This window comes from Capricornis sumatraensis, chromosome 8 (assembly GCF_032405125.1).
Source record: "Capricornis sumatraensis isolate serow.1 chromosome 8, serow.2, whole genome shotgun sequence".
NCBI lineage: Eukaryota > Metazoa > Chordata > Mammalia > Artiodactyla > Bovidae > Capricornis > Capricornis sumatraensis.
In genome coordinates this window covers 55,956,394-55,969,079 of record NC_091076.1, presented here as the reverse complement: position 1 = coordinate 55,969,079, position 12,686 = coordinate 55,956,394, and the positions used below count along the sequence as shown (strand labels likewise).

General features: G+C 46.0%; 1 protein-coding gene across 1 annotated transcript in view; it reads left to right on the top strand.

Moving 5' to 3' along the window:
* MMD (monocyte to macrophage differentiation associated) overlaps positions 1 to 5,737 on the top strand; it is a 48,556-nt gene extending 42,819 nt beyond the window's left edge. Inside the window, exon 7 of the mRNA XM_068976889.1 lies at positions 5,661 to 5,737. Within this exon, the coding sequence (XP_068832990.1) occupies positions 5,661 to 5,699 (39 nt within the window). The 3' untranslated portion in view covers positions 5,700 to 5,737. The remainder of the gene's footprint in view (positions 1 to 5,660) is intronic.
* The last annotated feature ends 6,949 nt before the right edge of the window (positions 5,738 to 12,686 follow it).

Below are 12,686 nucleotides of genomic sequence, written 5' to 3'. Positions count from 1 at the left end.
CCCTCCCTAGCTGATCTTTGCTCCCGGAAAAGAAAGCTGCTTTGTACAGTATTTTATCTCTCTTCTGCCCATTGATTTAACTTGCTTCTGTGGTGGCCTCAGTGGTGGAAATCTACCCTGTGTCTGGCCCAAGACTATCTTTTTTCGTTATCAGCTTTAGCAACTTGAGCCAATGAGAGATAAAGGCCTGGCTCTTCACAGATCTTTGGAGGCTGTGACCTGGCCGGTGGAAAAGAGAGGAATAAGTGACTTGAATGAGCCTTGATGTCCTCTGTTTGAAAAGAGAGATTATGCTGTCCCCTCCTAGGGCTATGGTGAGATTATTTGCATGAAATGTCTAACACAGGACCTGACAATCAGGAGGCGCTGAATTCCATTCCCAAAAGTTCTTCCTCATCAGAGGTGCCCTGGAGAATGTCGACTAGCTACTAGCTAGGAACACCACCCTTATGGCAGAAAGCAAAGAAGAACTAAAGAGCCTCTTGAGGAAAGTAAAAGAGGAGAGTGAAAAAGTTGGCTTAAAACTCAACATCCAGAAAACTAAGATCATGGCATCTGGTCCCATCACTTCCTGGCAAATAGATGGGGAAACAATGGAAACAGTGAGAGACTTTGAGGGGCTCCAAAATCACTGCAGATGGTGATTGCAGCCATGAAATTAAAAGACACTTGCTCCTTGGAAGAAAAGCTATGACCAACCTAGACAGCATATTAAAAAGCAGAGACATTACTTTGCCGACAAAGGTCCTTCTAGTTAAAGCTATGGTATTTCCAGTAATCATGTATGGATGTGAGAGTTGGACTATAACTATGGTGTTGGAGAAGACTCTTGAGAGTCCCTTGGATTGCAAGGAGATCCAATCAGTCCATCCTAAAGGAAATCAGTCCTGAATTTTCATTGGAAATACTGATGCTGAAGCTGAAACTCCAGTATTTTGGCCACCCGATGTGAAGAGCTGACTCATTGGAAAAGACCCTGATGCTGGGAAATATTGAAGGCGGGAAGAGAAGGGGACGACAGAGGATGAGATGGTTGGATGATATCACTGACTCGATGGACATGGGTTTGAGTAAACTCCGGGAGTTGGTGATGGACAGGGAGACCTGGCGTGCTGTGGTTCATGGGGTTGCAAAGAGTCAGACACAACCAAGTGACTGGACTAAACTGACCTGAGGAACTAGAACGAGGAGGTTCTCCTTCCCAGCTCTTTCCATCTCCCCTGTCAGTGAAGGGCAGCCCTCCTCCTCGCTAAGGCTCAAGCCCATCAGTGATGTTACAGGCCTTGCTCTGCCAACCAGGCCCCTTACTTTTGGTTTTTATCAGACTTACCCTCCCTAGGAACCTGACAGCTCAGTCCAGTGTCTCTTCTGAAATCCTCCCTGGCCTCCCTAACATGCTGCCTCCCAGTTCCCCGTGCACTTCTGACTTCTCTTACTCAGCCTTCTTTCCTGGATTGTCTTGCTCTACTTCACCTAAAACATCAGTTTCCTGAAAAGATGGTTAGATGGCATCACCAACTCAAAGGATCTGAATTGGAACAAACTCCAGTAGATAGTAGACCACAGAGGAGCCTGGCGTGCTGCCGTCCATGGGGTCACAAAGAGCTGGACACAGTTTAGCAACTGAACGACCATCAGATACCTGGGGTCCTCTGTGGCCCTCCTGCTTCCTCTCCCTCCCTGCTCACCCTGGGTGACCTCACTGATGCCCACATGAGGGTGTCTAGCCCTAAACACTCTCGTGTCTTGCATACTGGCTATTTCTACGTTGATGTCCCATACTCACCTCAGTCTTTTCAAAGCGAAATAAATCAACTTCCTCCCAAGCCTGATTCTCCCCCTGTGTTTCCTATGTAAGCCAGCAGGCTGGTCATCACAGTCACCTAAGCCAGGAACTGGGCAGTCAGTCTAGACTCCCCTCCCTCACGTCTGTCCCCCACCTTCCACCAGCTCCTTAGTCTCATAAAGAGGCCTTTATCCATTCTCAGCTCATTTACCATAAAAGTGAAACCGTGAACCTCTCACTGGGACTTGAACCCATGGGCTGGGACTTGAACCCATGGGCTAGGGCTTGAATCCAGCCAAAACCCACACTGGGACTTGAACCCACAGTCTTTTAACTGAGATCACACCCAGTCTTGGAACTTAATGAAGCTCAGGTTCTTGATGTCTCATCACAGAAAGAATCCAGTGAGAGAAAGTGATAGGTAAGAAGTGGATTTATTTGGAGTGAAACACACTCCAGAGACAGGGTGCGGGCCATCTCAGAAAACGAGAGCAGCACCAGGGTGTGGGGTTGCCAGTTTTTATAGGCTGGGTAATTTCACAGGTTAAAGAGTGGGAGGATTATTCCCACTATTTGGGGGAAAGTGTGAAAGTGTTAGTCACTCAGTCAAACCCAACTCTTTGTGACCCCACGGACTATAGCCCATCAGGCTCCTCTGTCCATGGAATTTTCCGAGCAAGAATACTGGAGTGGGTTGCCATGCCCTCCTCCAGGGGATCTTCCTGCGTCAGGGATCAAACCTGGGTCTTCTTCATCACGGGCAATTCTTCACCATCTGAGTCACAGGAAAGGGGCAGAGACTTCCAGGAACTGGGCCGCCACCACTTTTTGTCTTTACACTTAGCCTTGGAACTGTCATGGTGCCGGTGAGTATGTCATTTAGCTTGTTGATGTATTACAACGAGCATACACTGAGGCTCAAGGCCTAGCCGTAGCCTTATCCACCATCTTGGACCTATCTGGTTCTAATCAGTTTATGTCACATCCTCGGGCTATGTCATTCTTTTACAGACTTGCCCTGTCCCCTTCCCTCCTGTTTCCAAAGCTCCAACAGAGCATCCACCCCATTCCTTCAATCTCACATGTCTCTATCCTAGTCTGTACATTCCTGCCAGAGCATTCTTTCTAAAATGAGAATGACTTGACTCCCAGAAGTGGTTTCCCATGTCCTTCAGGATAAGCCTGGTGCTGGATCTGGCACCTACTTACCTGGACTCCTCTACCGGCAATCCACAGGTACCCTCTGGCCAATCAGAATACTAGCTGTTCCTCAAATATACCACTGCTGTTTCATGCCTGCATGCCTTTGTACATGCTGTGCCCTCCTCTTGGAATGCTTTCCCTCACTCCACCATCACTTTTATCCATCCACATGAAAAATTCCTACTGAGGCTTCAAGTCCAAGTGTTAACTCCTCCTGGAAGTCTCCGCTAGGTTTAGAAAGGGCTCCTCCTTCACAGTCACCAAAGGCATTCCACTGTGACAGCTATTAATCACACCATATGGGACTCATCCGTTGCCCACAACAGACCTCAAGGTAAAGGAAGGTTTCTAATCTTTGTACACCTGATCCCTAAGAAGTACTCAACACATAGGAGCTACTTGGAGCATACATTGAATAAGCAAATGAATGAATGATTAAATGAAGTATTGATGGTTAATGGCACTGAAGGGAGCATTTGTTGAAAGAACATCTTCTTGAGAAGAAACTTAGAAACCAGGCTGTCAGATTAAAACCATTGGGACCCATGATTGGGACCCATGTGCTGGACTCAAACCCAGCCAAAACCCAGTCTGGGACTTGAACCCATGTGGCTGGGACACAAACCTGGTCAAAACCCTGCTTGGAACTTGAACCCATGTGTCTGGGACTCAAACCCAGCCAAAACCCACGGTGCATGGTTTCAGGACCTAATGAAGCTCAGATCCTTGATGTCTCATCACAGAAGGAATTCAGTGAGAGACAAAGTGAGGTAAGAAATGTACATATTCAGATTCAGAGAGAAGCACACTCCACAGACAGACTGTGGGCAATCGCAGACAGTGAGTGAAATGTGGCATGCTTAGTTTTTATAGGCTGGGCAATTTCATATGCTAATGAGTGGGACCAAATAGGAAAAGGAGTATGTGAAGGCTGTATATTGTCACCCTGCTTATTTAACTTCTATGCAGAGTACATCATGAGAAACGCTGGACTGGAAGAAACAAGCTGGAATCAAGATTGCCGGGAGAAAGATCAATAACCTCAGATATGCAGATGACACCACCCTTATGGCAGAAAGTGAAGAGGAACTAAAAAGCCTCTTGATGAAAGTGAAAGTGAAGAGTGAAAAAGTTGGCCTAAAGCTCAACATTCAGAAAACAAAGATCATGGCATCCGGTCCCATCACTTCATGGGAAATAGATGGGGAAACAGTGGAAACAGTGTCAGATTTTATTTTGGGGGGCTCCCAAATCACTGCAGATAGTGACTGCAGCCATGAACTTAAAAGACCCTTACTCCTTGGAAGAAAAGTTATGACCAACCTAGACAGTATATTCAAAAGCAGAGACATTACTTTGCCAACTAAGGTCTGTCTAGTCAAGGCTATGGTTTTTCCTGTGGTCATGTATGGATGTGAGAGTTGGACTGTGAGGAAGGCAGAGCGCTGAAGAATTGATGCTTTTGAACTGTGGGGTTGGAGAAGACTCTTGAGAGTCCCTTGGACTGCAAGGAGATCCAACCAGTCCATTCTGAAGGAGATCAACCCTGGGATTTCTTTGGAAGGAATGATGCTAAAGCTGAACCTCTAGTACTTTGGCCACCTCATGCGAAGAGTTGACTCATTGGAAAAGACTCTGATGCTGGGAGGGATTGGGGGCAGGAGAAGGGGACGACCGAGGATGAGATGGCTGGATGACATCACGGACTCGATGGACATGAGTCTGAGTGAACTCCGGGAGATGGTGATGGACAGGGAGGCCTGGCGTGCTGCGATTCATGGGGTCGCAAAGAGTCGGACACGACTGAGCGACTGAACTGAACTGAACTTAATGAGTGGGATAGTGTCAGACTTTATTTTTTTTGAGCTCCCAAATCACTGCAGATGGTGATTACAGCCATCAAATTAAAAGACGCTTACTCCTTGGAAGGAAAGTTATGACCAACCTACATAGCATATTCAAAAGCAGAGACATTACTTTGCCAGCAAAGGTCCGTCTAGTCAAGGCTATGGTTTTTCCAGTGGTCATGTATGGATGTGAGAGTTGGACTGTGAAGAAAGCTGAGCACCGAAGAATTGATGCTTTTGAACTGTGGTGTTGGAAAAGACTCTTGAGAGTCCCTTGGACTGCAAGGAGATCCAACCAGTCCATCTTAAAGGAAATCAGTCCTGAATTTTCATTGGAAATACTGATGCTGAAGCTGAAACTCCAGTATTTTGGCCACCTCATGCGTAGAGCTGATGGAAAAGACCCTGATGCTGGGAAAGATTGAAGGCAGGAAGAGAAGGGGACAACAGAGGATGAGATGGTTGGATGACATCACTGACTCAATGGACATGGGTTTGAGTAAACTCTGGGAGTTGGTGATGGACAGGGAGACCTGGCATGCTGTGATTCATGGGGTCACAAAGAGTTGGACAGGACTGAGCGACTGAACTGAATGAGTGGGAGGATTATTCCATCTATTTTGGAGAAGGGGTGGAGATTTCCAGGAATTGGGCCACTCCTTGGTCTTTTGACAGTGCCTTGAAATTATCATGGCACCTCTGGGTGTGTATTTAGCTTGCTGACTGAGGATCAAGGTCTAATCAAAGTCAACCTGTCTGCCATCTTGGACCCGTTTGATTCTAATCACTTTATGTTTTGTCCTTGGGCTATGTCATTCTTTCAGAAGTTTTGCCCTGCCCCTTTCCCTCCTGTTACAAGATAAGCCAACAGCACCTGTCCTGAAGCCTTTGAAAGTGAAAGCAAGAAAGGTGAGTTTTGAGCCAGGCTTAGTAACCCCACGTGACCCAAAATCTATCTTGATCAACCCTCTTCCATTTTACAAAGTCAAGCCTGAGCAACAAAGTTAAGGAGGTAAAAAAAAAAAAAAATTGTATTATTGCAATGTTGAATTAAAATGATCCCATTCCTTAGAACTTCCCTGGTGGTCCAGTGATTAAGACTTCCAATGCAAGGGGTGTGGCTTTCATCCATACTCAAGGAACTAAGATCCTGAATGCCAAGGTATCGCCAATAGATAAATAATCCCACTCCTTGAGATGATCTGTTCTTTGAGATTATGATCTGCCCCTTAGCATGTATAATCAAGGACTGACCACATCTCTTTCTCAGGACACTCTGCTTCCTGACTCATCTGTGCAAATTGATAATACCTCCTGGGATGAAATCTGTGTCCAACCAACCAAATCAACCAGAAGACATCCAGCTTCAGAAACTCTGAGATCCCAGGCAGGTTGACCACTTAAGTCCTTTCAACTTTAATTCCAGGGCAGCAGTGGCTGCCAGAGGCCTGGACTGTAGTAACCCACAAACTCAGGTGAATCCAAGGAATACTCTAATAATAAACATCTCCCAGCTTAAGACATTCTACTTTGGAAAATTTCCAAGTGCCTTCATGGCTATCACCCTGCCTTCTTTCTCAGTTTTCTTGGGAGGTCATTTGGTGGTAAACAGTATTATTTCTTTGTTACAGTCAAAGAAAGTGAACCTCTTAGGAGGGAAATAATAACCCAAGATCACACAGTGAAATGGACATCAAGCCAGGACCTGCAGATAACACCTCCTGAAAGGCTGCTCCACAAAGTCTTCTATGAAGCATCAGCTGCTCCTTATTTAAGTCTGGGGGAAAATTAAATTTGGGAAAAAAAGAATAGAAACATAATTAAATGATCTGGCAAGAGACTATAAAACCCAGAGGGAACAACTCATCCCTTTGTGTGTGTGTTTTTTTTTTAGCTGCTTGTGCATGCACGTGATTTTTCTTATTTCTTATTCCCAAATGTTCTCTTCTCGTTTCTTTTTTAAAGTCAAATCTTAAAGCACTGAAGCCCAAACCCTTCAGCACCCGACTTCCTTGGGGCCTGACCTTCCCGTGGTTCTCTCTGCTGGGGGTGCACCAAGCCACTCAACCCCATCCTTTTAATTTTTTAACTCTTCTGTTATGGAAAAGTACATATGTATATAAAAGTACAGAGCAACTCAGTACTAAATGGAATGATAAATAATGCAAAATAAAAAAGCCTAGGCCTAAGGATGTGTTTTCAGTAGGAAATCATTAGCCCATTTTTCTTCAACTGCACTGAGGCAGCGTGAACTCAAGACTTGAAGGAAAATGTCTGTACCCAGTTTTTTCCTCTTCTGAACTTCATGGCTTTTGGAAAGTCGCTCTGAGGTTTGGTTTCTTTGCTTGCAAAAGAGGAGTGATCAAGCCAACCGCACAGAATGGCTGTGACAATGAAGTGAGATAATGTCTGGGAATATGTCTTATAAGTTCTGAAATGCTCTAAAACTGTGAAGAACTATTATTAATCTTCCATAGGATCCTTGGAGCATCGCCATGCAAAAGTGCAATTAGTATGCTCAGGAATGTAGACAGAGGTTTGTGGGAGAGAAGCCCTACCATGGCCCCCCCTCTGCTCTGACTTTGTGCCTCTTTGATTTTTCACCCATTTGACCTTGCTGCCCTTCTCCCTTGAGGGACAATTTGTCCATCAACCTTGTCTTCCCAGCTTTCCCAGATTTCTCTGGTCAACAGTTCTGTTTTTCTAACCAAACTAAACCAACTCAAGATGCTTTATTGGGAAAGACCTCTTCAAAGTGGCACTTGTGATCGTCTTAATTCCAGTAACATCTTGACTTCCACCAAGCGGTCAGGACCCAGGCAAGCACTGTGGACTTAGGAAGGAGGCAGGAAAGGGGAACCCCCCCCCCCTTGCAGGCTCAGCCTCTCTCGTAGGTCAAGGAGGATCCCCACTCTGCTTAGAAGGTGGGTCAAGGACCATTGTGAACAAGATGAAATCCATGACCCCGTGAAGCTGATATTCCAGACAGGGAGCTGACTATAAATGAGTAAACATATAAATAAATAATGAGCAAAATAGCAAAGTAAATAATAGTTCAAACTGTGAAAGGAAGAATGCAGAGAGGTTAGAGAAAGAGACAGGAGGTGGGGGTGGCTAATTAAGATAGGACGGTCAAGGTCACAAGGTGTGAGTGCCCTCCCCATCCTGCTTTATCACGAACAAGGAAGCTAAGAACTCCACTTGCTGCTGGCAGCCATCCCATACCCTGAAAGGAGCTAGTTACAGGATGAAGCCATCACTACAGATAACAGAAAAAGGAAAAACTGTACCCTTGATGCCGTGGTTAAACCACTGTATCATGGAACCCTGAAGACCTCCTAACACTGGACCTCCCAGTTAGGTGAACCAACAGCTTATCTAGGCCATTTTGATTCAGGTTTTCGATGTCCAGCAACCAAAGGCATCAAGACTCACAAATGCCTTTTGTGGGTTTATAATACCCACCCAAGCAGCTTGTCCCTGCAACCACATGCAACTCTTCCAAGCCATGGAGATTCTGACAAACCTGAGTTTCTCCACTTCTTACTTTTTCAGGGACACCATTACCCAGGTGAGGCACTTCATGTGCCTGACGTGTTAATGATCCTTGACAAATGTCTGTAGAGCTGAATCGAGTGAATAAGCCAGAGCGCTGCTTAAAAGAGGATGAGACACAGGAAGTCCTAGTCTCCCAGAAGAGAAGCACGTTCTAAAATAAAATATCACAGCCCTTTCTAGGTCACAGAATGCTTTCACATACCTTCCACCATTTAAGTTTGTACTACCCTGGGACCATCATTATCATCAGTTCATGGCTAAAGTAAGGAATGAGAAAAGTCAAGTCGAAGAGCATAGTGATCAGGTGACACTCAAAGGTACTCTGACTTCCAATCTTCCACTCTTTTCTGGATTCTGAAAAGAAGCTAGCTGATGTAGTACATATTCTGGCTCAAGGAACAGCCAAAGAGCTGCTACCAGAGTTATTAACATCAGAGAGCAAAGATTGTGGAGACGATGGTGCAGAAAAAGTGTTCATCCAGAATCAGCCAGGCACTGGAGGGGCCACATATTTGTGACAGGAATAGAAAAGCTCTTTTCTGTGTTACTTCAACCAAAACTGACTGACTTCCACTTGACTCACAGGAAAATAGGATAAATTCTTGTATAGTGCCTTCCTCTCACCCCTACCCTGATAACGCCAGCAATAAATGCCCAGCAGTGTTTTTCACTATGTAATTGATATATTTATTTATTTGGCTGCACTGTACAACAGGTGGAACTTTCATGGGCAGGGATCAAATCTGTGCCCTCTGCAATGCATGCACAGAGTATTAGCCACTGGACAACCAGGGAAGTCCCAATTAATCTTTTTTTAAAAGATTCATATATTTCCCATAGACCTTTAAATTTAGAATCATTTGAGATTTGCAAAACCTCACAACAGTATTGAGTTCCCATATACCCCCTCACCCAGCTTTCCCTCTTATTAACATCTTCCACTAGAATGGTGTATTAGCCATAATTAATGAATCAAAACTGCTTAATCACGATTAACTAAGTCTATACTTGATCCAGATCGCCCTAGTTTTTGTCTAATGCCCTTTATCTGGTCCAGGATCCCATCCAAGATACACTGAGTCATCATGTCTCCGCAGGCTCCTCGCAGCTGTGAGCTTCTCAGTTTTCCCTTGTTTGTCACGACCTTGACGGTTTTGAGGAGGATGAATCAGGTAGCCGTAGAATGTTCCTTGTCTGGGATGTGTCTGATGTTTATCACATGGTTAGACAGGGTTGTGGGTCTGGAGAGGGGAATCGGCAGATGCAAAGTGCCATTCTCATCATGTCATCCCAGGAGCGCCTACTATCAACACGACCTACCACTGCTGACGTTGACCTGGGTCCACCTGGCTGAGCCATTGCTTGTTGGCTTTCTCCACTGGCAGGTTACCCTTTTCCCTCTTTTCCCACCCTACACTCTTGGGAAGAAAGTCACCATGCCAGGACTTCCCTGGTGATCCAGTGTTAAGACTCTACACTCTAGGGCACTCCTAGAACCCAGTGCCCTGCGTGTGATCTCCAGTCAGGGACTAGGATTCTGCATGCTGTGTGGCACGTCCAAATTGAAAAGTCACCATGCACACGCACAACCCACACTAGGGAGCGGGGAGTTGGCTGCCCCTCTTGAGGGCAGAATATCAACATTAATTATCTGGAATTCTTCTACAGGGTAAATTGGTTATTCTCCCCCACTTTTTTTTTTTTAATTTTTATTTATTTATGTTTTGGTGCTTCCATGGTGGCTCAGACAGTAAAGAATCTGCCTTCAATACAGGAGACACAGGTTCAATCCCTGGGTTGGAAAAATGCCCTGGAGAAGGAAATGGCAACCCACTCCTGTATTCTTGCCTGAGAAATCCCAAGGACAGCGAAGCCTGGCGGGCTACAGTCCATGGGGCCGCAGAGTGAGACATGACTAAAAGACTATCACATGCATTTAATTTTTGGTTGCACTTGGTCTTTATTGCTGTGCATAGGCTTTTTCTAATTGCATCCTTACTTTATTTTGTGTAACTTGACTTCATCTCTATAAAAGTCTCCAATCCCTGCCTTACCCACTTCTGACTGAATTCTTAGCCAAGCCAGTTCCAGGCTGTCCTGGTTAATCCCATGTCTTCTACCTTTCCTTCCAAGCAGTTGTGAGGACTACCTCTGAGTTCTGAGCATCACACAGTGAGTGGGCATTAGCGGTGGGGGAGGCATCAGACGGTGGGGGGGTGGGGGGCACCTGTCAGCGCTGTGCTGGCCTCTGCTTGACCTCCAGTGTGGCTGGCGGACCAGCTCCCCCATCATGACGCAGACACCGTCAGGTCTACCAGTTCTCTCATACTCATGTTTGGACACACTGGGAAATGAGAGCGTCTCCCTAGGAAGGCTCCCTGGAGCTTAGGAAACTGAGACACTGGCTGCTTTGGACTCTCTCTGCTCTCAGCCTCTGGCATTATGATATCTCCTTTCTGCTCTCAAGCCACAGGCGTGTAAGGAGCCACTGGGGCACAGGCCTAGGGCAGGGCCCCCCACTGCTGGAACTCACACTCTTCCAGGGCCACCCATCCCACCCCCTTTGAAGCTGACTCTGGGGAGAAGCGCCCCTTCTCCGGTACACTTGCCACATGCTGTCTTATTTTCCTTCCAACCCTGTCACGTTCTTCCCCTTAGGAGATGAAGGCGGGCAGAGGGAATCCAGCTCAGCAAGCTGTTGTCGTTTTGTTGTTGAGTTGCTAAGTTGTGTCCAACTCTTTGTGACCCCATGGACTGTGGCCCACCAGGCTCCTCTGCCATGGGATTTCCCAGGCAAGAATACTGGAGTGGGTCGCCAGTTCCTTCCCCAGGGGATCTTCCTGACCCAGGAATCAAACCCGCATTTTCTGCATTGGCAGGTGGATTCTTTACTGCTGAGCCACCAGGGAAGTCCCCAGCTCAGCAAGTATCCTGAGCTAAATCATTACAGCTTACACCTGACAATCTTAACTCCCAATAATTTGACAATGTTATTCTTGCTTTTCAGTCCTATCTTGAACTTCAGAAATCTTTTATGTAGCGGCCTGTATATAGAAAGATCTCAGGACAGTAAAAGAAGGTTTGGAGGGGAAAAAGCCAGACATAGGAATTGGTAACTCTCAGAACCAATGAGAATGCAAAGCGGCATCTCCTCCCTCTAGAGACAAAATGTGATGAAGAAGCAGGATGAGACAGCCGTGACTTCATCCACGCCTCATCCACGCACCTCACTTCCTACCTGCCTCCACAGGCAGTACAGCCTCCTGCATAAAGGAGGCGTTTCCTCTCTTCTCACCTTTGTCAGTGACCTTGTGAGAGTAAATGATAATAGGACCTTATGTTTGCTTAACTCCAGTTTATGGCACATTTTATATTCTTTAGTGCATTAGGTTATCATGCATTTTAGGGCTTCCCAAGTGGCTCAGTGGGTAAAGAATCGGCCTGCAATGCAGGAGATGCAGGTTCAGGAAGATCCCCTGGAGGAGGGCATGGCAGCCCACTGCAATATTTTTGCCTGGAGAATCCCACGGACAGAGGGGCTGGCGGGCTACAGTCCGTAGGGTTACGAAGAGTCAGATATGACTGAAGTGACTGAGCACGTACTCATCACCATTTTACAGAGGAGGACACCAAGACTCAGAGAAGTTAAAGCACTGAGTCCAGGAAAACCAGAGAAAGATAACAATCACCAGAGCTTACAGTCTTCTCTTTCTAATTCCGTTGTGAAGGGAACACTCAGCAGTGTGCCTATCACCTTTGGAGAATGAACAAATGGCAAGGCAGAAAGCCCATCTCTTGTCCTTCAACTTTAGGAACATTGCCATAACATGACAATTGCAAGAGCTCAAATACTATTTTTTTGTTTTTTGTTTTTTCCAAATTTTTATTTATTTTCCTTTCCAGTTTTATGGAAGTATGATTTTTCAAATGAGAATTGTAGCAAGATGGTGGAGTAGAAGGACGTCCGCTCATCTCCTGCAAGAGCACCAAAATTGCAACTAGCTGTTGAACAACCATTGGCAGGAGGTCCATCAAAAAAAAAAGATACCCCACCTCCAAAGACAAAGAAGCTGCAGTGAGATAGTGGGAGGGACACAGTCACGATCAAATCAAATCGTGTACCCACAGACTGGAGAACAATAATATCGAAGAAGTTCTCATGCTCTTGTGAAGGTTCTGAAGCCCGCTTCAGGCTTCCCAGCCTGGGGATCTGACAAAGGGACTGGGAATCCCCAGAGAATCGGGCTTTGAGGGCCAGTGGGATATGGTTATAGGCCTTCCAGAGGACTGAG